A 27,288-nucleotide genomic window follows, 5' to 3' on the forward strand; every position below is an offset into this window, starting at 1 on the left:
TTAACTCTCTTGATTGACCTGGCCCCATTACTAGTTCTGTGGAACAGAGGGGCACGTATAATGGAAAGACTCTACTCTTTCAGATCAAACAGCTACCAAGGGATGATCTTTGTTTTGGTGGCACCTCCATTTGTGTTATTCTAAAAGAAATTGCAACTGGAATGAAGTAAACTAACTGGCCATACATCCTCTCATGCATGTAAGCAGCTGCAGAAGAGGACCTAAGGTAAGCCAGAGTTTCCTTTTAAGGGCAAATAGCAGAGCCTTTTTATGTCAGATCTTCCCGAATCCTTTCCTCCCCAATTATGAGTGATTTTTATAAGCTTCCTAAAGTGCTAACTTCTGCTGGAAATATTCATGGCAACCATCAGCAGATCTACTTGTCTCTAAATATAAAATCTTAGCAATATCAAATCTTTAGTGATCTCTTCCCCACATGTTCGTTTTAAAGCAATATCAATGGTAAATGACATTGCATTATCAAGGGGGGGGGATACAAAATAGAGGGAAGAAAAGTGACTGTTATCTTTCTTAGCTTGAGGAAGAATAAATTTGTATTTCTTTATGAATATAATAGATATGCACCCTAGGATTTATTAGAAATTTTTTTATTTTTAATGTTTTACGTTTAATCCATTCCTCTCAAATTTAAAGTCTGTTTTTCTTTAAAAATGAGAAAATTCAATATCCAACCAATATATTTGGAGATGATTCTCTAAACCTACTAAAACTTTGAAAAAAGAAGCAGCTTTTAAACTGAGAATATTCTGAGAAGCAATTTAATTAATTTATTTTGTAGTAGGATATGGGAATAGTATAAGATCAGTATAATTCTTTTAATTTATAATAAACCAATTTGAAAATCATTTTCATTTATTTCCTTACCTTTTTTTCAAGTTAAATAAAAGTTTATATTTTAAAGAAAAAAATTAGTTTTGGAGCTAATATGCTGCTTTTATCCATGTCAATGCTTGCCATTGGTTTGGAAGATGCTTTTTCACATATAAAATGTGAGAATTAAAAAGCTGCAGAATAATTATTCCTCACATATGTGTATAAAACTATATTTGGAAATGTGCTTTCATCTTCTCTTATAGATTACATAGTACGATCATCCCAACATCCCATGAGGAAGGCTAGGAATATATAATTATTTTTATCCCACAAATAATAAAACTGGGGAAAAGTGAGTTTAAGTGACATGTGCAAGGTGACACAATCAGTCAGTGGCAGAACCAAGAACAGAAGCCAGGCTTTTAATCCCAGCTGAGTGCGTTTCCTACAACTCCATGTTACTGCCTTTGTTAATGATGTCTGTTGATAGAGAAGAGGATACTTCATTCTAATCACTTAGACATTGGTCCTTTTATTCTATATTATTAAAATAGCTTAAATTATATTTTAACCTGAAATGTTGACTTTTCACATATTTTCCCAACACTGATAAACTCAATCACTGATATTGTCACTAGAGGAGGAAAATGGAGCACTAGAGAGAACTTGAGTTTGGTTTCAGGGTTTTCGTTATACAATCACTTAATGTGTTAAGGGAAAAAATCATTATGGAAGAGTAGGAAATAACACCAATTTAATTACTCAATGTCACAAGGTTGTCACTCAATGTGATTTGTTTGCTAGAGGAAGAATTTTCTCTCTGTTAATACATCAATTAAGAGAAAGGAAATATGCAGGATAATACATTTATTTGCAATTCCACAAAGAACAAGTTGTCATGCTTCCTAGAACATACCAATTTAATCTAGGTCCTTTGGTACGTAGACTGAAAATATCTTGGCTTAAGGGTAAGTTATAGGGATTTCAATGTTTTCAATCAAGGTTCCAATATTTTGTGGGGCAACATTCTTTGTTAGCCAGTTATGGCTCTATTTATATAAAATGTAATTCCATTTCTACTTACTATTATCTTCACTCTACATTATTTCAAATTATATAAATGTGCTTTTACAACGTGGATTCCAAAATTGGTGTTATTCACTCTTGTAACATTTAGACACTGAGAAAACCTGTACAATATGGTCTAAAAGCCATAATTTATAGACCATCGGTTCCCTTTTCCTTGTGAACACAACCACCATACTTCTAGTCTTGGACATATACTGTAAGTGTATCCTATGTCAGAATCTCAAAACAGTAAGCTGTTTGAGAAAATAAGATAAAGAAGAAAGATTTTTGGACTTTTGAAAATTGAGGTTTGTTACATCAGTTCTTTCCTTTCAACCAAGATGCTTTTGCATAAAGTTTTATCTTTGCATTAGAAACAATATTAATCTGAACCTCTTTCTTTAGCTATAGCTAACTCTGCTTTGAGATATTTGCATCAAGAAATCAAAATTTCTCACTGTTTATCTTGACAGCCACAAGAAATCCAAGGACTCAGAGCTCCTCTTTTTGTCTTCAATATATGAACTTTTTCATTTGAGTTTTTTCCTGTGTTACATAACAATACATTTACGAGGCTTTTAAGTATGCTTTTGCCATTTGTTCCTCCTCTCATGTTTACCCCTGGAAACAGAGCTTAGTACAATAGTATCCAACTATAGTCTTGATTTGAGATTATTTACAGCAGTTTCTATACCCTGAGCAGACACATTTATTCAATGGGTTTGAGTAGGACTGACCAAAAGTTTGTGCCAGTTGACTATTCTTTTTCTGAGATCCACTTTGTCAAGCCAGATAGAGGCTTCACCAATCAAGGTCTTTTTCATAAATTTCCCTCCGTTGGAGAAAAGTAAAATCTAGAAAAAATAGCCAAAATTATATAGACAGGTATATATTTTTCAACCTCTTTTAAGGACATTTGATCATCAAAGAAATACAAAGAAGACACAACCTGAAGGATATGAGCATTCTAGATAAGATGTGTATTAATAGTTAATTTTAACTAGGTGTATCTTTAAACTGATAGAAAGTTTCACAAAAGAACTTTGCTAGGCACATTTTCTACTAGTTTATGAAACATTAACTCAGATACAAAATTATTTGAGTGCTGAGTAAATGAATAGGAGCTCACAAGGCAGATATATATATATTGATTTTATTATTTTTTATTTATGATTTATTATTTATATAATATATATTATAGATATATATACATTGATTTTATTTAACATTTCATTTACTGGTGATTTTACTATAGTAGGCACTCCAAAATGGTTTCTTGTCATATGCAGAACTTATATTAGTTGAAATTCCATATGATCTCAAACTCAGGAATTTTTTCTTTTAGAGATGATTTGAAAGAAAGGTAGAGAGCACTAGGGGGAGCTAACCAAAATTCTTGACAATTCTTCTCTCTTGCTGTCTCTCTCTTCAGAATCTCCTTCAGGGAATTCATCTTTATTCCTGGCTAAAACTTTACTTTTATGTTTCTGACTTCAAAATCTACATTTCCAATTATGACTGTTTCTTCTGGCTTCTAGTTTGGGGATTCAAATGGTATTGTATATATTCACTGGAAGCCTGCCTTCTTATCAAATTTATCACGTTTCAGACAAACTCTCGGTCCTCTCTCTAACTACTTAATTTCTGTGAATCACATATTTGTTCATACAGACCTCAAAGTTGCCTTTAATTTTTTTATTCCTTTCCATTATAATGTCAGTTAATCCTCGCAATGCAATGTTTGCTTTGTAATATCTGTTATATTTGTCTCCAGTCCAGGTCTTTGTTTTAAGTGCCAGTACCATGGTCTTGCTCCTCCCATATTTTTTCATCTCTTCCCTCCCTCCTCTTTTTGCCTCTTTCTTTCCTTGTCTCTACCTTTGCTGAAGACATACTATGTACAAGCATTGTGCTGGCTGTAGAACAAAGAACAATGAAAATCAAACCTTGCCCTAGAGAAGCTGATAGTGCAGAAGCAGTGACAGGTAGGTATATAAATTATTGTACAAGACAGGCTGGGATGATAGTGTGATAAGATAAGCAAAATGTTATGTGAATACAGTGTGATGAATTATATCTTCATTCATCAGTAAAAGACTGAGTTTATATTGAAAGATGTGGAGTATTGTGATAGATGGAGAGACATGGAGAAGAGAGTACTAAACGGGAGGAAAAATATGAGCAAAGGATTGGAGGCTTAACCTGATTTGAAAAGATTCTGGTGTGACTGAAGAATAGATTGAGTAGAAAAGTACACAAGACAATGAGATTAAATCAAGAGAATCAGAACTCACCTTAGAGAACTCTGAATGAATTAGGATAGTGGTGAGTCACAGAAGGATTTTAACAAAACCTAGCCAGTGTTTTTAAAAGATACTTCTGCCAGCAGTGTAATGAAATAAATTAAAAGAGTAAGACATTGATGGCAAGTAGGCCAAGTATACTGCTGAAATAATTTGAGTGATAAACATGAGAACCCAGAGGGGATTAGTGGCAGTGAACACAGAAATAAATTTATATAAAATAAACTGAGCAGACAGAAGAGAGAAGACTTGGTAGCTAATTGGATAGGGTGGGCGGGCTGTGGAATTTTAAAGGGCTGCTGGGAAGATACCTCTAAGAATTAATTAACTGGTAAAATATCACATAGTATATTATTGCTATATAAATATTGAATAATTGAATGGAAAATAAACATAGTATGAATGAAAATTTTAAAATAGTAACTATATTATACAGAGTTACCTGAAGAGAATGTCCAGCAGGACTTAGGCTGAATCTAAAAGTTTCGTTGAATGAAGGCTCTCGATCATGTCTACATACTCTTGTTTTTTTCTTAATCATCTTTTTTTGGGTAGAGATGTTCATCACATATATTTTCACATATAAATCTGAAAATAGGAATTCAGCTTGTTAAGTGTCCATTATTCCTATGATTTTTATTGAAAAAATTTTAATTGTATATTGAGAGCTCTCCCACATTTCATTCAAAGCTAGCAGACTGTGAACAATTTGTTTCAGACAACATAGAGTGATTAAAAGATACACCAATTTTTTAGCAATTTAAATTTTTTTCCTCTTGTATAATAAATACCTCACTCTAGGTTGACATGTTGAAAAAAATCTAGTTTTTAACTAGTAAAGTATAACTTGTTCTATATAAGAGAACTTAATTCTTATTTCACATTTTCAGATATATTTGGTGTACAGCCCAAATTTTAGTTACCACCTTCCAGAATATTTAGGACATACTCCTAATGAATTCCTAGATATATTATATTGCTCATTATCATAAAATTAGATACCTGGTAAGTGATCAGGAGATTTAAATTTGTAGGTGATATTTCTGCATTGGAGTATTTCAACTATTAGTTGTTCACCATCTGTCTTCATTTCCTTCTTCAATGCAATCTTGATTTCTCCCATTACCTGAGTTTTAACTGGAAGAATTTAATAAAAATGTTAAGGAATATGTAATGCTATTTATTAACAACAATTCTTTCATATATTAATTTATTGAGTGTTTATCAAGTGCTAAACATCTTATTGCATCCTACAGATACATAAATGAATAAAATGCAGTCAAAGCCCTTAAGGCATGAAAAGTTCATGGGGAGACTGATAAATCATACACTTTCAACAAAGATAAGCAAGTAACAAGTGAGGTCTGCAGGAAATGCAAGTAGATAAGTGTTGCAACTATACACTCAACTATAGATTTTTAGGTCAAAAGAGGTAATAGATGAGACTATAGGAAGACAGACATACATAAAAAAATAGAATTCTAATATAACATAAGAAATAAACTAAGTTATGTGAAATACAAGAAGTCATTTACCAAGAATTGCTCATTACCAGGCTCACTCAAGAACACTTACTAACACAACTAAATTGTATAAAATTGTCATTATCTCTTATTTCTACTCTTTTTCTATTTCATTTGTAAAAGAAATAGCCAACAAAATATATAGTAATAAAATTTCACAAAGGAAAATACAATGAGTGATTTAAGTGAACTCAATGTATTTCTTTCCAGTGTTTATCTTGGATCTTTACATTGCTGAAGAAGCTATTCATGCAAGGTCAAATTCTTTATTGAGTCACACTTTGCTCCGTCAATTCGTATATTCATCTACTTATTCATTCACTAACAAATATTTTATTTCCCACACTACTCTGTAATAAGCACTCTGTTAGGAAGAACGGATACTGTGAGCCAAAAACATGCAAGATTGTTGGTTTTATGGTTCTTCTGTTTATTGGGAAGAAATCCACCAATGAAATATTTTCATCAATAAATGTATAATGAGAAAGAGAAAACATTCTGAAGTACAAGACCATGGTGACAAGAAAGCCTAGGGGAGTGCTACTTGAGCTGAAACCAGAAGGATGAGAAAGAATTAACCAGATGAAGTGGATAAGGAAGAACATTCTAAAGAGAAGGAACAGCGTGTTCATAAAAGAGAACATCATGGTACTGAGGAACTAAATAAATGTCTATGTGATTATAATATATTCTTAATTGCTGCCATGTTAAGAATTTGGTTTTTACCTTTAGAACCATAGGAATTTATTGAAGGTCTTTAAATATGGATGTAGATCATTTTTTCTCAAACGTTTTGGTCTCAGGACTTCTTTACACTTTTAAAAAAAGTGGAGGGTCCTCAAAGAAACTTTGTGTGGATTACAGCTATCAGTATTAAAAACTTAAAAATTTTAGTTAAAATTCAAAATTAGATATTTAAAAAGATTTATTGATTAATTCAGTTAAAATGACAATAATATATCTATGAATAAGTACTTTAATGAAAAATATATTTTCCAAAACAACAACAAAAATAGGAATGCTATTTTATTTTTTCAAATTTAATTAATGCTTGGCTTAGTAGAGGACAGCTGGATTCTCATGCCTGTTTCTGCATTAAATCCAGTTCAATTGTTGTTTTAGTTGAAATATGTGAAGAAATTCCTGCCTTACACAGATATATATAGTTGGAAAAGGAATGAATATTTTACTATCCTTTTCAGATAATTGTGGACAATCTTTGATACTATATTAAAACTTGACAAGTGGTAGTTTCTTAAAGATTAGTGGAAATGTGGACTCTGAAACGATATCAATGAACTTTTTGTATTGTGACATTAAAATACATCAGTCTATCTTGCACCTCGAATGAACCTTTTAACTATGCCTGAATTGGTAACACCATATAGTGTTCATTTTGGAAAATACTATTTCACTGAGGTATGCAGATTTCAAAATGTTGACACATTTCATATGATATTAAAAGCACATTAATATTACCAAAAATACCATCAAAAAGTTCTTTGAATATTGAGAAGCTGTCAACTTCAGGGAGGTTGATACAAGTTTTCCAAAATTCTATTTTTACTTACAAGCTGAATTTTATCATTGACAACAACTATTGTCAATTGTTTTTCTTAAAGTGGAAAGTTCAGTTTAATTTTTGAGAAAATTGAAGCTAAATATCCAAGTCTAAATAAGTAGAGTTGGTCTACCAGCTGTCTTTCAAGTAAAAATGGTTTTTCTTGTAAAAAAAGGCCAGTTCAGCTTGCACCTTAAAAAAATTGCACAAATATGTTTCCTCAAGTCAACCATCATATTTAGTATCAAGCCTATAGTTTTAAGCATTAAAAAACTCAGGAATTCTGTACAAAGTTTGATTCTCTGAGAAATGTATGATAGGATGCATTTCATCAAACCAAAGTGATTATTAGAGAAACTTCAACAAAAAGACTGATGGTATTTAATATATTTAACTGTAGAACCAAGACTAAAACAGAGTAAGGACACAGCGGGGTGGGACAACAGCATGTAAGCATTGTGTATTCTGACAGAGTATAAAGGATAAAACTATAAATAAGTGGATGGAGAAGGGAGAGAAAGGGGAAAGTAGAATGAGGTTATTGATTTTTTGGTAGGTAAAATGTGCGTGACAAAGGATACCATTTAAAATTGACAAACCAGATAGTAAATGGTTAAGTAAGACCAGCAAGCATTATTAAAGGTATAAATAAAAAGAGAATTATTGGAACAAAGGTGCAAAGCCTTCTTAATTACAAAAGAAATTTTAGAAAATCAGGGACACCAAATGGAGAAAGAAATACAATGAGTATAACATAATATACACAAAAATTATATAAGAAATACAGAGTTGTGATCAAACATATCTGTCAGATCAATAAACATGAATAAGTTGAGCTAGCTTATTTAAAAAAAGATTTCCAGATTGGTTGATAAAGCAAAGTTTAACTCTATGCTAAAATTTAGCTTTGTTTCAGTAGTCAAAAATACATACATTTTAAGCCTGTCAGGAATATGGAAACAATAAGAGAGTAGGAGTTGAGATCTTATTATCAGACAAAAAATAATTCAGGTCAAAATGCAGTAAACAAGACAAAAAAAAGGCCATTTTCTGAAGTTAAAAATCCATAAATCATAACGAAGCTACAACGATTATGAATATCTATGCCTCATTTAAATAAAGTTGAAACGGCAAAATAAGATGTAAAGATGTAAGAGATGTAGGCAGAATAAATAGAATAATAATAAAAGACTTTAACACAATATTTGCAGTGCAAGACAGGCCAAGTAGACTAAAACAAGTAAAGACATGGAATATTGAGACACCATAATCAATAAAGCAGATCTCATGGATACATATTAAAAACCAACAATAGAGACTATACTTTTTCCTCAATTAAATAGGAAACATTCACAAAAATTGATCATGTATTGAGTTACAAGGAAGATATCAGTAAGTTTTATAAAATGAAGCTATTGCAAACACTGATCACAAAAACCCCTTCAAGAGGCCACCCTGTGGCATAGTGGTTAAATTTGGCATGCTCCATTTCAGCAGCCCAAGTTCACAGGCTCAGATCCTGAGCAAGGACCTATACCATTCATCAGCCATGCTGTGGCAGTGACCCAGCTACAAAATAGAGGAAGATTGGCAAAGATGTTAGCTCAGGTTGAATCTTCCTCAGCAAAAAAAAAAAAAAAAAAAAAAAAAAGGCTTCAACTAAACAATTCTTGAGTGAATGGCCAAATACAATGAGAAAATACAAAAGTTATGGAAAATAATGATAATGAAAACACTATGTATCAGAATCTATGAGAGTTAAAGCAATGATCAGAAGAAAATGCATACACATTAACATTCTATCAACAAAAATTTAAAAAATGCAATTGATTTTTTTCTCCCCAAAGCCCCAGTACATAGTTGTATAACCTAGTTGTAACTCATTCTAGTTCTTCTATGTGGGATGCCACCATAGCATGGCTTGATGAGTGGTGTGTAGGTCCGCACCCAAGATCTGAACTGGCAAACCCCAGGCCACTGTAGCAGAGTATGTGAATTTAACCACTCAGCCATGGGCTGGCCCCCAAAATATAATTGATTTAAATTTCAAACTCCAAAAGCTAGAAAAAGAAAGCAAAGTAAAACAAGAGAAAGTACAAGAAGGAAATAAAATAAAGCATACACATAAAATTAATGAGGTAAAGAATAGAAAAATGGTAGGTAAAATTAATGAATCAAAATTCTAGTACTTTGAATACTGTCAACAAAATAGAAAAACCAAAAGTGAATTTAGTCAATGACATGTGGCCTCAATATTATTATTTACTTATTTATTTATTTAATTTTTTTTTCAGGAAGATTAGCCCTGAGCTAACATCTGCTGCCAATCCTCTTTTTGCTGAGGAATACTGGCCCTGAGCTAACATCTGCGCCTATCTTCCTCTACTTTATATGTGGGACACATGCCAAAGCACGGCTTGCCATGCGGTGCCATGTCCACACCCAGGATCAGAACCAGTGAACCCTGGGGCCGCTGAAGCAGAATGTGCACACTTAACCACTGTGCCACCGGGCCAGCCCCAATATTATTATTTAGAAATGACATACGGCCTCTTAACTATGACACTACTCTACTCTCAGTGATTTGGTATAAGCATTTTAGTGTCATGAATACACCCTAATACTATTGGTTCACATTCTGTTTACACATTCTTGATACACAGAAACTGAAAATATGATCTAATATATTCCTTTGAACTTGTGAGTGAGCATCCAGTTCTGGTTACTTAACCATTTTAAACAAGTATACACAAGTCCATTCAAATCAATCTGTTTTCATTTAAAGACTTTCACAGGAAAATAAAAAAATCTTCAACATAAAAATGAGAAAATAGGACAGATCTTAGAATCTCCTTTCTTTAATACCTAGAGAAACTAGGGGAAAAAAGTAAAATTTAGGAACGGGTTAACCAGTAGCAACCAAACAAGGAATAGGCTATAGTCTCCTGCCAGAAAACCCCAAAAGCAATGTCTAGGAATGCAAAGGCAGATCTGGGAAGGCACAGCTTAGCAGCATTCCTGATCACACCGTATATCACAAAACCTTGCCAAGAAAAGAATAATGAGTTAATAAAACTGTAAGAATTATCACTAAATCCTCATCACAGAGAAGTGGATGAACAATGAGAGGAGGCAGCCCCAGAAAAGTCATACTAAGCCCTTAAGAGTGGCAGCTTTGGCTCATCACTATGAAGATCTGAGGATTTCAGTGGAATCAGGAAAAACCACCAGGGCTCCCCATTTCCTGGAACTCCAAGACGATGAAGTAGGAGAAAAACCCAAAACCAAGAGTGCTTTTTCATTGAAATAAGACTTACTTTGGCCTGGTGGAGTGAATGCTGGCAAAAACATTTAGTTAAATTTCAAAAGAGAGAGAAAAACCTAGTTAACCAAGGCAGGAAATCTGTCTATAAAACAGCTCTGTTTCTTTCCTATAAAGCCATAGACAAGCAGATAGAACTACTGCTCCATCTCTCAAACCCTACCTGGGATGGAGTGACAGGAGAGGGTTCTAACATGGTAAGGAGGCAGTCAAGGAAAATTCAGTCCCACCATTTGGAGCCAATATAATTTTTGAACAGAATTGATCACACTAATGAGCGTGAGGAAATAAAATATCAAGACAAAATTTGTTGGGAGAAATTCACCTTTATAGGTCATATTCCTCTTTTATAAGCCTTAAAACTGCAATATGCCAAGCATACAAAATTTGTTGTTTTCCACTTTCTCACTTGGGAAGAAAGGTGGAGTTAAAAACTTGCTAATTAAAGTTCTCAAGTTATCACATTGCCTGCTTTTTTCTTGGAGGGTTAAATTCACATGCTTCACAGTGCGATACTTGTGAAGTTCTTGATAAATTTATCCTGTTCAAAGATTGTTTCAGTTTGTTCTTTAATGTTTCTACTAAATGAAGAAAAGGACATGCCTACTGAGGTGGTCTCAAAGGATGGTTGTATTAAACGTGCATCATCACTACCCATCAAGTCTGTCCTTTCATAGATTCAGAGTGCCTTTATCATTTGAAACAGATGCATGGATGGTGACAAAAACCTGTGTCCACTGTCTCCATAGGGTGGTGGTTAGGGGGTGGGAAGCAGTTCAAGATCTGCTATAGCCTTTGAAGAAAAAAGACAATGCACTTATAAAGGACATGTGAGGATGTTTTGTAATTTTATTTGGATCAGAGAGTAAATAAGCAGTAGAAATATGCTTTGACCAGTCTCCAGGTTTCTTGGCATCCTAAAACTTCATGTGTTGTTTGTATTAAAAAAATAAAAATTAATCCTACTTAGATAAGATATGTATCCTATAATATAGCACATACCTATAATTTAAGAATAGAAAGAAGAGGAAGAGATGAAGGGATGTAGAGGGCATAGTTCAAAAATGAGATGACAAAATAATAGATGAGGTGAAAATGGGGATTACAGAGCCAAAACACAAATAACTCCGTTTCAAAACTATTAATTTATTAGAAACATCATGGAACAAAATTAAATAAGATAGAAATTAATACTATTGCCATATAGGAAAGAAAGACTTAGGATGATATAGAGAGGAAAATAGAGAAGTTAGAAAACAGTGATATGTATGTACATATGTAGAACCAAATTATAACGACTGCTCAGCAAAGTACGTCCAGAGAATAGAGAACAACATCTATTTAAAATATAAGGTATTTCTCTGATATAACAGGAGAGTAATCCTGTGAATCAAAACAGCATCCTATATTCCTGGAAATAGGGATAAGTTAATACACTGATACATCCCACTTAAGCCACTTCAAGGATATAGAAAACATTCTTAAAGGATCCAGGGGAAGAAATAAGTCCCCTTAAAGAGTATATTCGTGTATAAAAGAGACAGACAGCCTTTCTGAATGTTTAAAAGACTGACAAAGGACATGGAGGACATAGTAATGAGTGAAAAGCAGGAAGGAAGAAAGAAAGGAAGGAAGGAAGGAGAAATTTGAAGAAATCCAGGCAACTAACAAAATAATGGAAGAGGAAAGTGGAAGAAAGAGCAAGAGCACTGATTTCCTTTAAGCAGAGGGCTAATCAATAAAATTTAACATTGAAATACAGTGTTAAAATCATAATTACACAACCTCTTAATATTTTCAATTTTGTTTCTTAAACTTTGTGAGCTCTTTTATAAACAAATATAGCTAAAATACTTACTAAAATTAAGCTATTCCTTTGTTTTACTATGATATATCCTCTTCACTAAATTAAAAAACAATATAATCATTTTTTGATAAAGAGCATTAATAATTTAATTCCTTTTTAACAAAATCATGTGTGTTCCTCTATCTGTAGCTAGCTAAAGTGCTCCAACTAAGTGTAAATGTAAAGTTGGCTTATTTTTGTCTTCCACAGCTTTCTTTTTTCAGGATCTCTGATGCTTCATTCTCCATTAAGATATGCAGTGTGCTTCCCATTTTTTCTGTTTTCTCAGAAAAAAAGCTTAGTATATTTTATCTTTGAAAAACGTGTATGTCATATCTACATGCACACATTGATATGCATACCTTTATTTATATCTCCATCTATCTATTTAATTCATATTTTTAGAGAAATATACTTTTAAAAATATTACAATTAACAAAATACAATTATTATTTCATAACAAGAAATAAGGTTGGTATAATCCGCATTTTACAGATGAGAAAACACACTTGACAAATTGTTAAGTGGTCCAAGCAGAACTTTAATCTAGATCTTCTGATTTTAAGATCAGAACCCTATTCTCTCATGAGCACCTTATATATTTTTATGAATAAGATTTTTAAAACATTAACTCATTCATGGTAATATTAATTTTAAAATATTTTTAAGAAGCATTATCAGGTCAAGATGGCGGTGTAAGCCAACTCTGAACTCATCTCCTCCCATGAACACAGCCAGGTTACAACTATTTTTGGAAAATTTCCCAGGATAGAAAATTTAAAACTGGATAAAAAGAACCCCCACAACAAGGCACAGTCCTGACTAAGGCAGAAGCAGAAATTCCATCTGGAGAGAAAAACAGCCACCTTCAGGAGAAGCGGAGTTTCTCAGCTGGCCAGGCAGAAGCAACCCTAAGGTACGCAGCCCTCCCTGGAGAAGTGAGGTCCAGAGAGGGGGCTGATACTGCTATAAGCATCCTTCAAACTCAGCACAGCTGAGACGAGGGTCTTACCATCTGGTTTTGCTGGCTATTAACTGCAGTGGGGAATACCCCTAGAAAAGCTATCAGACAAAAGCTGAAAAGACCGGGTCTTAAAGGGCACAGGCACAAACTCACCTGTCTCAGCAACCTAAAATCACCAGAGAGAAGGCTGAGAGTACTTTGGTGAAAAGAGACTCACCTGCTGGGCTCTGGGGGCATCTCTGTGACAGGAGGGACCTCTCTGGAGACTGTGACATTGGTGGGAGCCATTATTTTGACATGGTCCAGGTGTGCTGACACAGACCCCGGCAGAAACCATTGAGGTTCTTCCCCTGGCCTGTTAGCCCAGGGGTCTGCCACACCCACTAGAGAGCAGATTTAATCCAGTTCAGCCAGGGCAGGCAGCCTGCCCTAGGGACCAGCTCGACCCAACAGCAAGCCCTCAGGCTACTTGTCAGCCTGCATTGACTGAGTGCTTGATCCTTTACAGACAGGAGAGTGTGTCTGCCTCTGTGGGGCAGGGACTTGGTGAGGACCAGGTGAACTGTGGGGGGCATTGGTGGAGAGGTGGGGGCCTCTGCAGTGGGGCATTGGGCTATGCTCCAGGGGGTTGGGAAGTGTGCACAGACCAGAACTGTGTTGACGGTGTGTGTACCTGTGGGGGGTGAGGCTTATCAGTGGCAGAGACCTGTGCTTCATAAATAGCCATAAAAAGGATCAGCCCCACCTTCCAAAGCCTGAAACAATTGAGTGTTCCAATGCCGAGGGCCAGCTGCACTCCTAAGAAAACTGACAACAGCCTTGTATGCCTGAGGCCTATAGGAACTGTAAGCCCCTGAGCCTAGCAACCAGCTATACTGGGTACCTACCCAATTAACAGGAAAATTGCAACAGGAATGTACTGTTAGACCTTGTAGCCTATGGTGCTAAGGTTCCTCAAGCTGGATTTACAAACAACTGGCCAGGGAAGGAAAGACTAGACTCCCTGGGTATCTGCATTAAGAGAAACCCTGCCACAGCAGAAGGGAGCAATTAGTCCACAAAGGGGTCACTCCTGGATCATTTGGACTGCTGATGAGAGGGAAGCACACTGCTGGGCCTCAAAAGGCATCTCTTACATAAGGCCACTTCTCCAAGATCAGGAGACATAGCCAACTTGCCTAATACATAGAAATAAGCACAGAGAAAGAGGCATAATGAGGAGACAAAGGAATACATTCCAAGCAAAGGAACAGGAGAAAACCACACAAAAAGGGCGAAATGAAACAGAAATAACCTACCAGACAAAGAGTTCAAACAAAATATCATAAGGATGCTCACAGATATTGGGAGAAGACTGGATGAACACAGTGAGCTCATCAACGGAGAAAATATGAAAAACAAAGGAAATTATAAAAACAACAACAGAGGAAAATATAAAAAAGAACCAATCAGAAATGAAGAACACAACACTGGAAATTAAAAATTCACTAGAGGGACTCGATAGCAGAGTAGATGATACAGAAGAACAGATCAGTCAGCTAGACGAAAGACTAGAGGAAATCACCCAAGCTGAGCAGAAAAAGGAAAAGAATTAGACAGAATAAGAACAGTCTAAGGGAACTCTGGGACAATATCAAGCACACTAATATTTGTATTATAGGTGTCTCAGAAGGAGAAGAGAGAGACAAAGGGGCAGAAACATTATTTGAAGAAATAATAGCTGAAAATTTTCCTAACCTAAGGAAGCAAACAGACATCCAAGTACAGGAAGCACAGAGAGCTCAAAACATAAGCCCAAAGAGGCCCACACCAAGACATATTACAATTAAAATGACTAAAATTAAAGATAGAGAATTCTAAAAGCAGCAAGAGAAAGACAACAAGTGACATACAAAGGAAAGCCCATAAGGCTATCAGTGGACTTCTCAGCTGAAACCCTACAAGCGAGAAGAGAATGGCATGACATATTTAAAGTGCTAAAAGGAAAAAACCTACAGCCAAGAACGCTCTATCCATCAAGGTTCTCATTCAGAATGGAAGGAGAGATAAAGAGCTTCCCAGACAAGCAAAAATTAAAGGAGTTTATCACCAAGAAACTAGTTCTACAAGAAATGCTGAAGAGACTTATTTAATTGGGAAAGTGATGAACATAACTAGGGATAAAAAAATTATCAAAACCTCCCACCCCCCAAAAAAAACAGGCAACAAAATCACTGGTAAAGGTAAAAATACAGTAAAGGTAGCAGATCAACCACCTGTGAAGATAAGATGAAGGTTAAAAGACAAAAGTACTAAAATTAGCTATTTCAATGATAAGAGGGTAATGGATAGACACACACAAAACAAGAGATCAGATACGATTTCAAAAACATAAAATGTGGGAGGAGGGGAGTGAAAAAGTAGAACTTTTAGAAATAGGTCAAGGTAAAGAGTCTATCAACTTGATACAGACTGTTATATGCATAGAATATTATATAGGATCCTCAGGGTAATCACAAATCAGAAACCTATAATAAGTAGGTAAAAAAGTAAGGCAAAAGAAATCAGACATATTACTAAAGAAAGCCATCAAACCACAAGGGCAAGAGAAAAAGAAAGGAACAGAGAAGAACTACTAAAATTCCCAGAAAAAAAAGTAACAAAATGGCAATAAATACATACTTATCAATAGCAACTTTAAATGTCAGTGGATTAAATGCTCCAATCAAAAGGCAGAGGGTGGCCAATTGGATAAAAAAACAAGAGCCATATATATGCTGCATACAAGAGACACACTTCAGACCTAAAGACACTCACAAACTGAAAGTGAAAGGATGGAAAAAGATATTCCATGCAAATGGTAATGAAAAGAAAGTGGGTGTAGCAATACTTACATCAGACAAAATAGACTTTAAAACAAAAACTGTAACAAGAGACGAAGAAGACATAATGATATAGGTAATGATAAGACATAATGATAAAGGGAAGAATCCAACAAGAAGATATAACACTTACAAATATCTATGTACCCAACATAGGGGCACCTAAATACATAAAGCAATTATTAACAGACATACAGAGAGACATAGACAGTAATACAATAATAGTAGGGGACTTTAACACTCCACTTACACCAATGGATAGATCATCCAAACAGAAGATCAATAAGGAAACACTGGCCTTAAAAAACACGTTTGACCAGATGGACTTAGTGGATATATATATGGAACATTCCATCCAAAAACCACAGAATACACATTCTTTTCAAATGCACATGGAATATTCTCTAGGATTGATCATATATTAGGCCACAAAACAAGTCTCAATAAATTTAAGAAGATCGAAATAATCCCATGCATCTTTTCTGACAACAAAGGTATGAAACTAGGAATCAACTCCAGGAAGAAAACCAGAAAACCCACAAAAATGTGCAGATTAAACAAAATGCTACTCAACAACGATTGGGTCAATGAAGAAATCAAAGGAGAAATTAAAAAATTCCTGGAGACAAATGAAAATAAAAATACAACATGCCAAAAACTATGGGATACAGCAAAAGCGGTTCTACCAAACATTCAAAGAAGACTTAATACCTATCCTTCTCAAACTCTTCCAAAAAAATTGAAAAGGAGGGGAGGCTTCATAACTCATTCTAAGAAGCCAACATTATCCTGATACCAAAACCAGACAAGGGTAAAATGGGTATAGAAGGAAAATACCTCAACATAATAAAGGCCATATATGACAAACCCACAGAAAATATCATTCTCAATAGAGAAAAACTGAAAGCTATCTCTCTAAGAACAGGAACCAGACAAGGATGCCCACTGGAACCACTCTTATTTAATATAGTATTGGAAGTCCTAGCCAGAGGAATCAGGCAAGAAAAAGAAATAAAATGGATCCATATTGGAAAATAAGTGAAACTGTCATTCTTTGCAGATGACATGATTTTATATATAGAAAACCCTAAAGAATCCACTAAAAAACTTTTAGAAATACAGTCAAGACACAGGATACAAAATCAACATACAAAAATCAGTTGTGTTTCTATACACTAACAACAAAGCCATAGTAACCAAAACAGCATAGTACTGGCACAAAAGCAGATGCACAGATCAACGGAACAGAATTGAGAGCCCAGAAATAAACCCACACCTTTATGTACAGCTAATAGTTGAGAAGGGAGCCAAGAGCACACAATGGAGAAAGGAGAGTCTCCTCAATAAATGGTGTTGGGAAAACTGGACAGCCACATGAAAAAGAATGAAAGTAGACCATTACCTTACACCATGCACAAAAATCAACTCAAAATGGATTAAAGACTTGAATCTAAGACCCGAAACCATGAAACTTCTAGAAGAAAACTTAGGCAGTACGCTCTTTGACATTGGTCTTAGCAGCATATTTCAAGTACCATGTCTGACCTGGCAAGGGAAACAAAAGAAAAAATGAACAAATGGGACTACATCAAACTAAAAAGCTTCTGCACAGCAAAGGAAACCATCAACAAAACGAAAAGATAACCCAACAATTGAGAGAAGATATTTGCAAACCATATATCTGATAAGGGGTTAATATCCAAAATAGACAAAGAACTCATACATCTTGACAACAAAAAAATCAACAACCCAATTAAAAAATGGGGAAAAGATCTGAACAGAGATTTTTTCATAGAAGATATACAGATGGCCAAGAGGCATATGAAAAGATGCTCAGCATCACTAGCTATCAGCGAATTGCAAATCAAAACTACAATGAGGTATCACCTCACTCCGGTCAGAATGGCTATAAATACAAGACAGAAAACAACAAGTGTTGGAGAGAATGCGGAGAGAAGGGAACCCTTGTACACTGCCAGTGGGAGTGTAAACTGATGCAGCCACTATGGAAAGCAGTATGGAGTATCCTCAGAAAATTAAGAATAGATCTACCATATGATCCAGCTATCTCACTGCTTCGTATTTATCCAAAGAACTTTAAAACACAAATGCATAAAGATACCAGCACCCCTATGTTCACTGCAGCATTATACATAATAGCCAAGACTTGGAAGCAACCTAGATGCCCATCAAGGGACAAATGGATAAAGAAGATGCAGTATACATACAGAATGGAATACTTCTCTGCCATAAGAAATAATGAAATCCAGCCATTTGTGACAACATGGATAGACCTTGAGGGTATTATGCGAAGTGAAATAAGTCAGAGGGAGAAAGTCAAATACCGTATGATCTCACTCAGAAGTAGAAGATGAAAACGACAAACACATAGCAACAGGAAACTGGATTGGTGGTTACCATAGGGGAAAGGGGTAGGGGTGAGGGCAAGAAGGATGATTAGGCTCACATGTGAGGTGATGGACTATAATTATTTTTTGGGTGGTGACCATGATGTAATCTACACAGAATTCAATATATATTATGATGTACATCTGAAAGCTATATAATGTTATAATCCAATGTTACTGCAATAAAATAAATAAATAAATAAATAAAAAGACATTATCAGAGTGAAAGGATTTTCTGGGGCTATTTTGCTATTTTATTTTAGCTACCTACAGACCCTTAGAAAGCAGAGAGGACATAGCAAGCAATTCTTTTAGTTGTTTAAACAATAGCTAGAAGTTATTCTCTATATACATGCATTAGGTCAATTATGCAGGTTATTTCTATCAAACAATAAAACAGCAATAAATACTTCCTCAAATATTCATCATTATATAGGTTCTATATGGAATTGACTTAAACATACAAAGTAATATAAAAGAAGTGACTGTTGAAGAAGACATTTCTTTTCATTTGCATTATTGGTATCTGTAACACTTAACTGGACATGGTGTAAATTGAGGTTTACTCTCTCTCAGAATTCTAATTCTATTGCAATCTGAGCAGCTTTTGCCAATGCAAGACCATTTTAGGCAAACATCTCTTTAGATGCAATGTTTAATTAACTAGAAGTGGATAAAATGTGGAAAAGAAAAGAAGTAAAGAATTGTACTTAGTAAAAGGAAAGTCTGTGTAAGGAAAACGGCATAGTGTGAATAAAATTCTCATCAACACTTAGATTTCTTTGCATTTGCAAATTTCCATTAATAGATACTACATACCAATGCTGCAGGTCACCAGCGCTAGCTAGTGAAGTCTGAATTGGTATTAAATAGATGCATATTTAGCCCTGACAGTCTATCACCTCATAATGTCACCTTGCTCTTAACACTCATTTCAAATCTAAGCAAAGTCTGATACGAAGTTAAGATGGATTTTAAAACCAGGAATTCTGCCTTCCAGCCCTTTGAGATGTCAGGCCAGTCAATAAATATCTCTGCTTCGTATTTTCTCATATTGTAACATGAAAACATGTAATAAGATTATTTGTAGGCTATTTATAATACCTTTCAGCTTTATAGGATAATAAAGTTTTGGTCATTTTCTGATATTATCTAAATATTATTTAGTCCTGCCTCTCTACTAAACATCTTCTGTTTTAAATAATTTTGTCTGTTTACTCAGGGTTTCTAAACTCAGTCATTACAGAAAGTCTTATTAATGTTCTAATACCTGTCAATAGCCAAAGTAGTGATGTATGTTCCTTCATATATAATTGTACTTTCCTTCCTTTCAATTGTTTCTATCAGTTTCAAGTTTAAGCACTGGTTTTTAAAAAATGTTAGCATAACAAAGATCAGTTGTTAGCACAATACCTGAAGTAGTAATTATTCAGTAAGCATTAATTCTTTTTATTTCTCAACATTTGATGCAATGGAAGATGAGTTCTGGAAGTAATTGATAGTTTACACTTAGCAAGCATATCTATACTATTAGGTCAATTGCTCAGTTTGTTCAGAGTAAACAAACAAAACGAAACAAAATATGTTTTGAAATATCCATGTAAGTAATACTTTCAAAATTAAAATTTCTAAAAAAAAAAAAAAAGAGAGTCTTTTTTCCACTTTGCTGAGCCTGTTAGAGAGAGGAAGTAAGCTCACTACAATTAATTCTATTTACCAGTCTTTCTCTATAATTTAAACCAGGTGTATTAACCCTACCTTAGAGTCTATAATAATTTTGCCTTCCATGCTGAAATTATATCTTTCCCTTCCAAACGTTCAAAGTGGTCCTCAATAATTTGCCTGTGGTACTCAATAATGTTTATAATTGACACTTCCCTTTTCTTGACACCATGTACTTGAGTAGCAGGGAAAGCTACTTGATCTTTTAACAAGTCTGGTAATCTTATTCATATTGAGTTTCATTTCCTGGCATATCTGTTTTCCAGAGGCTGTATTCAAGTCATTGATATGTTTTAAATTTAATTCTCAGAAACATGTTTTCTGGACACAGTTCTTACCAGTATAAAACACTTTATATGTAAGGCTAACCAGAAGAAGTGAAGAACTACAGTTTTTGGAGGTTTATCCTAGTAATTTTTAATGTTTGAAAGGGGGAAGCAAAAATAGAACTATTTAATTTCATTTTATAGTGTATTAAATTCTATTCCTAGTACCCTCACTGTAAGATCTCATGAAGCTGACTCTCAGTAAATCAGCTTGCTCACACAGTGAAAATGACACCATGCAGTTAGCTCGATCACTGACTCCTTTTCTACCTCTGTATCTCACAGACAACTGTGAGATCTGTGTTTGGGTCCAGCACTTTTTACTAACACATCCCATTAATAAAGAGTTAGAAATTGAATTCCTAAGACAGGTGTGATATTGCGATTTATAAGAAATGTATATATTTGGTCATTCAGATGACCAAAATATATTTCTCTGATATATTTGGTCTTCATCCACAGTTCCTGGCTCACAGGTCCCAAAACCCTTGGAATTTCCTGAGTGATGAGAGCATATTTTGCTATAGTATTTGGTCCTCAATTCCTGAAAATGCTTCAGGGCCATAAGGTGAAATGGTTGACTTGTTTATGTTAATGAAGGTGACTTCTGGACCCCTACCTAGGTTGGGGGCTAGTTGTCAGGAGAACCAGCCAAGTGATCAGAGGATTGGAACTTTCAGTCCCACCCTCTGATTTCTGGGGAGCGGAGGGGAGACTTGAGGCTGAAATCAATTGCCAGTGGCCAAAGACTTAGTTAATCATGACTACATAATGAAGCTTCCATAGAAAACCAAACAGACAGCTTGCAGGCCCTTTTCTCAGAGAGCTTCCAAGCTGGGGAACCAGAACGCTTCCACATGCCACTGTGCCAGGCCCCAAGCTCCATAAGGACAGAAGCTCCTATTTTTCAGACCTCGCTCTATGTCTCTCTTCATCTGGTTGTTGATTCATATCCTTTAATATCCTTTGTAATAAATTGGTAATCTAGTGAGTAAACAGGTTTTCTTGAGTTGTGTGAGCCATTCTAGCAGATTAACTGAACCCCATGAGGGGGTCATGGGAATCTCTGATTTATAGCCAGTGGGTCAGAAGTACAGGTAAGAACCTGGACTTGTGATTGACATCCTGAGTTGGACGGGTTCATTGGAACCTCCAGTTTGTAGCCAGTGGGTCAGAAGTACAGGTAAGAACATGGGCTTGCAACTGCCATCTGAAGTGAAGGGCAGTCTTGTGTGACTGAGTCTTTCACCTGTGGGATCTGATGCCATCTTCAGGTAGATAGTGTCAGAATTGAGTTGAATTCTGACATCCTGCTGGAGTCCAAAGACTGCTTGTTGGTGTGAGGAAGCCTCCACACACAGACTTTGGTCAGGAACTCTATGCAAAAGGACTTACAAAATGATTTGTAATCAAATATAAATAATATCTTTCCAGTATAATTCAATGGATTTGATTTTCAAGAAAAAAATGAATCTTCATCCCAAATATATTTCTAGAAAGACAATTTTCTACTCTATTATAGTTTAAGAATACATTCATCTGTAACCAAGTGAACAGTATTATAACATTACGAATGATGAAACCAATTAATTTTTAAATTAATATATGTTAACTTCTGTCATATTATCTTATTTTTCCTCAAACATATGAAATGACGGAGGTATTCCTAACTTCACTTTAAAGAAAGGAGACTATAAATTTTAGGTTGAGTAATTTGCCAAAATTCGTATAGCTGGATTAGATATCTCCAGCAAGATATCCCAAGGTTATTGCCAAAATTCTGATAATCTATTATGTGATAGTGATTATGTGCCACATTCATGTGTATGCTTGTGAGCATGCATATGTTGTAGGGAAGGAATTTGGGACTGGGGGTGGAGGGTCCTCAGAAATTGTGGGAAAGTTGTCCTGGAAAGACCAGTATAAACAAGGCAGGGAAAAAATTCTTACCCATTTCCTTTCCAAAGCATTACTTTATGAACACACACTTCTTGATTTGTTACATATAGGGAGTTACAATTTACTTGAATAGTATCAACAATGTATTGAATTTATTGAGCAACTCTTGTGTTCCAGGCACTTTAAGTATTGCTCTACAGTCTTTAAAGTGTAAAGACTGTGCCTTACTTACCCATGTCGTTTTAGCCCATAGAAAAGACATCTAGTATACACTAGATGTTTAATGAATGAATTTGTAAAATGTCTCTAATCTTTACAGCAAATCTACAAGGTAGGATTTATTTCTTCCTAGCTCTGAAGAAAGTGACTTACCAGGTCTGACTCCAAAAGCCCATGCTCTTCCCACTAAACTGAACTGAGGCCATTGTATGGAGATATTTTGAGATTTATTCCCAAACCTATGATTTCACCCGAAATAAACGCTTGTATGTCAGTTTATTAATTTCATTCTCTGTTTATGTATATATCCAAGCCTCTATTATTCAAAGCTATGAATTGATATACACATTTTCACATCTCAGGGTTGAATGGGGGCTGAGGGAGGAGGCATTTTGTTACATTTTCATCATAATCTTTTTTCCAAGGGAAAAAAGTTCTGTAAGCTTTTATTAAGACCTTTATTTGAAATAACCCAGATTCAAGGAGATACTTTATACAAGGCAAGCATTCTGGCCTAATATGACTTAAGAGTTCTGTGGAAGTAGGACAAGCCTTGAACATTCTCTCTGTACTCTGTTATATAAAGAAATCCTTTCTTTCTCAGACAAAGCCAGAAAGAACTTAATTTTCGGAGGGAAAAATAGATTTTTCTGATTGATCTTCTTCAATGTTTTTGGCATTTTTTGTCCTTTTGATACATGCTTCTTAGCATTCATTTCACTGTGACTGAAAATAACCAGAGCTCTTTTTCAAAAAGTTTAATTGAAAGCCTCCTATTATCTTGAGACAAAAACAAAACAAAACAAAAAACCCGAAAAGCAAAAAACAAAAACTTTTGCTATGAGAGAGGAAAAACTGAAAACTTAAATGGACAATACATTTAAAATGTCTGGAGTTTTGAAATAACTCTCAAAAGCCTCAGGAAAACAAATCACAGGAGGTAGGAGAGCTGATATGACAGAGCAAGAGATAGTAAATATTCTTTCCACAGAAGAGTCAAGTTTAAGAACACAAGGCTAGCTTCCTGAATTCCCAAGGCTTTGGCTAGACATACCATCTAAATTGTAGATCACAAGCATTCAAGTTGTCTTGATCTTTGATCCAAAGACACTAACCCGGGAGTAGTGGTGGGTCTACATATATTCTCTGAATACAGAGAAACATTAGCACCACCATGTAACAAATTCAGAAAATAAAAGCACATAGTAGTATAATGTTATGAAAACTAGGAGCTCCTGTGAGGAAAAATAGTTTGTAAAAGTGAAGCTACCAATTAACTATAGAACAAACTCCAGCTTCTCACAGGAGTGAATGGTGACCAGGCAGCCAAGTAACCTCTGAGTGAACCTGCAAATACCACCCGAGTTGTTAAATGAGGGTTAATTATATTATGGGAATCAAATGTTTACATTGGCCCACTAAATTAGTCATATAATTTCACTCTCTTTGTCCTTAGATTAATTCTACCACTCTTGACATCCATTAATTTTGATCCTCCTCTGCTTTAACTGACTCTTTGTTTTTCACTTTCCACTAATGCAACGTATAGGAATATTCTATGTTTGGAATATGTTCCATTCTATAAAACTCTTCCTCAATCCTATTTTTTCCGGCTATCACTTTATCTCCCTTGTCCTTAACTGCCATGCAAGACAAAAGCACAAACTAGAATGCCATCTCAACTATTTATTTTTAACTCACTTGTGCTAGATATCCTTTTTTGTCTCTCCAGTTCCCCTCTTCATTAGTCTTACATTGCTTCTCCCCAAAAGAAGAACACTTGAACTTCCCCACCTGGGTTTCCTTACCTTATGATTTCCGGTGGAGTTTTAGCAGTGAAGAGCCAGCAGGAGATGTGAAGGTAGGAGAGAGGCTAAATTGTTTATTGCCTTCTCCGACCCCATCCTCTTTCGCTGGCTTGTTTTGCAGCGGCTGCGCCTGGCTACAAAGGCTACAGCTCCTGTCTGGGATCTCCTGAACCACGGCTGTGGCTCTTGCGTTTTGGCAACAGCCTCCCCTCTCATCCTTCATTAGATACAGGGGTGGGAGTGGCTTTTTGTTGTGGCCAGTCCTTCTATGGTTCACCTTTCCTTGTTAGACCCCCTAACCTCCTCCACTTTGTGAATGGTCCTTTCATTAAATTCTTTTAACTACCCTATTTGAATGTGTCAACTGCTTCCTGCTAGGGCTTCATGGGGCATTAACTATTGCACATGAAGTTAGACAATAATCCAGAGTTTTGTTCTGTTTTTTAATTTCTCCTTACAGGAAGAAATCGTCCCTCCATGAAATGGTCTCTTTTGATTTGTGGTGCCACTTTCGGGTCCCATATATTCCTGGGTCTATCCCTATGCTTTGTATTCTATGCCACTGTTGCCTTCATCTTGCACAAGTACCAAACTTTTTAAATCATTATGTCTTAATACCTTGCAGAATAACTTCATCCTTGTATCAGTCAGTATAGATTAGATTCTGCTACCATAACAAACACTACCAAAATATCAGTGATTTAAAACTGAAAGATTTAATTCTCTCTCACTATACATGTCCTCTGAAGGTCGGCAGGGTCTCTGCTCTTTATAGTCACAACATCTCAGGCTGATGGGGCAGTCACTCTCTTCCCCTTTGCTGACAGCCATGCCTGAAGGAAAAGAGAACTCCGCAAGTCACAGACCAGCAATTAAATGCTCATTCCAGAAATGGCACACTTCATGACCACCCACGACTTGTTGGCTAGAACTAGTCAAAGGGCCCACTGTGCCCTAAGGGATCCAACAGTCTCAGAGTCAGAGAAACGGGAATAATCAGTGAGTAACACTAATGAACACCAAAACTTTCTTTGCTTCTCTCTTTCAAAGTTGACTTGAATGTTGGAGGTTCTCTATTATTTCATATGAATGTTATAATAAGTATATTGAGTTCTTCAAAGATATCCAGGTATTTTAATTGGAATGTCATTAGATTTATATTTTGTTGTTCCACTAAGAAGCATGGAATGATTCTACATTTATCCAGATTTTTTTTAATGCCCCTTAACAGAGTCTCAAAGTTGCTTTTATTTTTCTGTAGATAGCTCCGTTATTCTCTAAGTTAACTCTAAGATGCTTTTTAGTTTTGATATTGTGAATCATACTATTATTATTGTCGTTGCTTTGTTGTGTGTTTATGGTTACTTATTGACAATCTAAAGTCATTTTTATTAGTTTTAACATTTGTCTGTTGATTCTGTTGGATTTTCTCCACACACACATATTCAAATTGTTCACAAATGGTATGTCTTATTTTTTCCCTTCCAACCTCTTATTTCACTTTCTTTTCTACATATTAACCAAGACCAAATCTGTGTTAAACAGAAATAGTGGTACTGGACATCCTTGTTGAGCCCGATCTTAAAAAGTATGTGCCACAGTCTCCTACAAGTAAAAAGATTTTTTAAAAAAATACAATCTTCAGGGGCTGGCTCCGTGGCTGAGTGGTTAGGTTCGCGCACTCCGCTGCAGGTGGCCTAGTGTTTCGTTGGTTCGAATCCTGGGCCCGGACATGGCACTGCTCATCAAACCACGCTGAGGCAGCATCCCACATGCCACAACTAGAAGGACCCACAACGAAGAATATACAACTATGTACTGGGGAGCTTTGGGGAGAAAAAGGAAAAAAATAAAATCTTTAAAAAAATATATATAATCTTCACAAAATTAAGGGCCCTGCCTTTCCTAATTTGCTAGACGTTGTCATCAAAAATAGCTGTTTAATATGAATCAATGATTTTTCTTCACCTATATAGTTTCATTTATTATAACATTAATGAATATGTAAAAATTATCTATCAGTTTGTCATGAATATAGTTTTTCATTTCTACATTATTATAAACAAACCTGAAATGAACATTTAACATATAATTCTTCACACATGGATAAGAGTTTAGTTAGGATGTAGTAGAATATTTAGGATATACTGGAATCATTAGTTTAAAGAGTATACAAATTTTCAAATTTAGTTGTTATTGTTAAATTGGTCTCCAAAATGTTTATACTAACATTTTTTTGCACTGCTCTTCTATAAGCACTATATAACTCCATGTTGCCACATTTCTGCAAATTCTGTGTTTTCTTAATGATTTTTAGAAAAACCGTAGACACACACACACACACGCTGGATCCTGATCCATTTCCTTTATGTGCATAACAAGTACCTGCTCTCAGTCTTCATATTGTTTTGTTTTGTTTATGGTGTCACTTTTTGAACAAAAGTTTTATTTTAATTGTACATAGTCAAATTTATTAGTCTTTTACACTATAGTTTTAGTTTTGTATTTTAATAGTTCTGCCATTAGAGAGATAGTCCCTATTTCCTTCTGAAAGTTTTAAAGTGTTACTTTTCATTTTAGATACTTAAACTATCCACAGTTACCTATTTAATGCTTTTTACAGT

General features: G+C 35.1%; 1 protein-coding gene across 3 annotated transcripts in view; it reads right to left on the bottom strand.

Moving 5' to 3' along the window:
- Window positions 1-616: 616 nt before the first annotated feature.
- Window positions 617-27,288, bottom strand: part of PCLO (piccolo presynaptic cytomatrix protein) — a 377,354-nt gene continuing 350,682 nt past the window's right edge. For all 3 annotated transcript variants that reach the window (XM_070507399.1, XM_014843189.3, XM_070507394.1), the window contains 3 exons: window positions 5,208-5,342; window positions 4,648-4,793; window positions 617-2,756 (listed from right to left, as the gene is read on the bottom strand). In XM_070507399.1, the coding sequence (XP_070363500.1) occupies window positions 2,616-2,756; window positions 4,648-4,793; window positions 5,208-5,342 (422 nt within the window). In that variant the 3' untranslated portion in view covers window positions 617-2,615. The remainder of the gene's footprint in view (window positions 2,757-4,647; window positions 4,794-5,207; window positions 5,343-27,288) is intronic.

This window comes from Equus asinus, chromosome 1 (assembly GCF_041296235.1).
Source record: "Equus asinus isolate D_3611 breed Donkey chromosome 1, EquAss-T2T_v2, whole genome shotgun sequence".
NCBI classification, from domain to species: domain Eukaryota; kingdom Metazoa; phylum Chordata; class Mammalia; order Perissodactyla; family Equidae; genus Equus; species Equus asinus.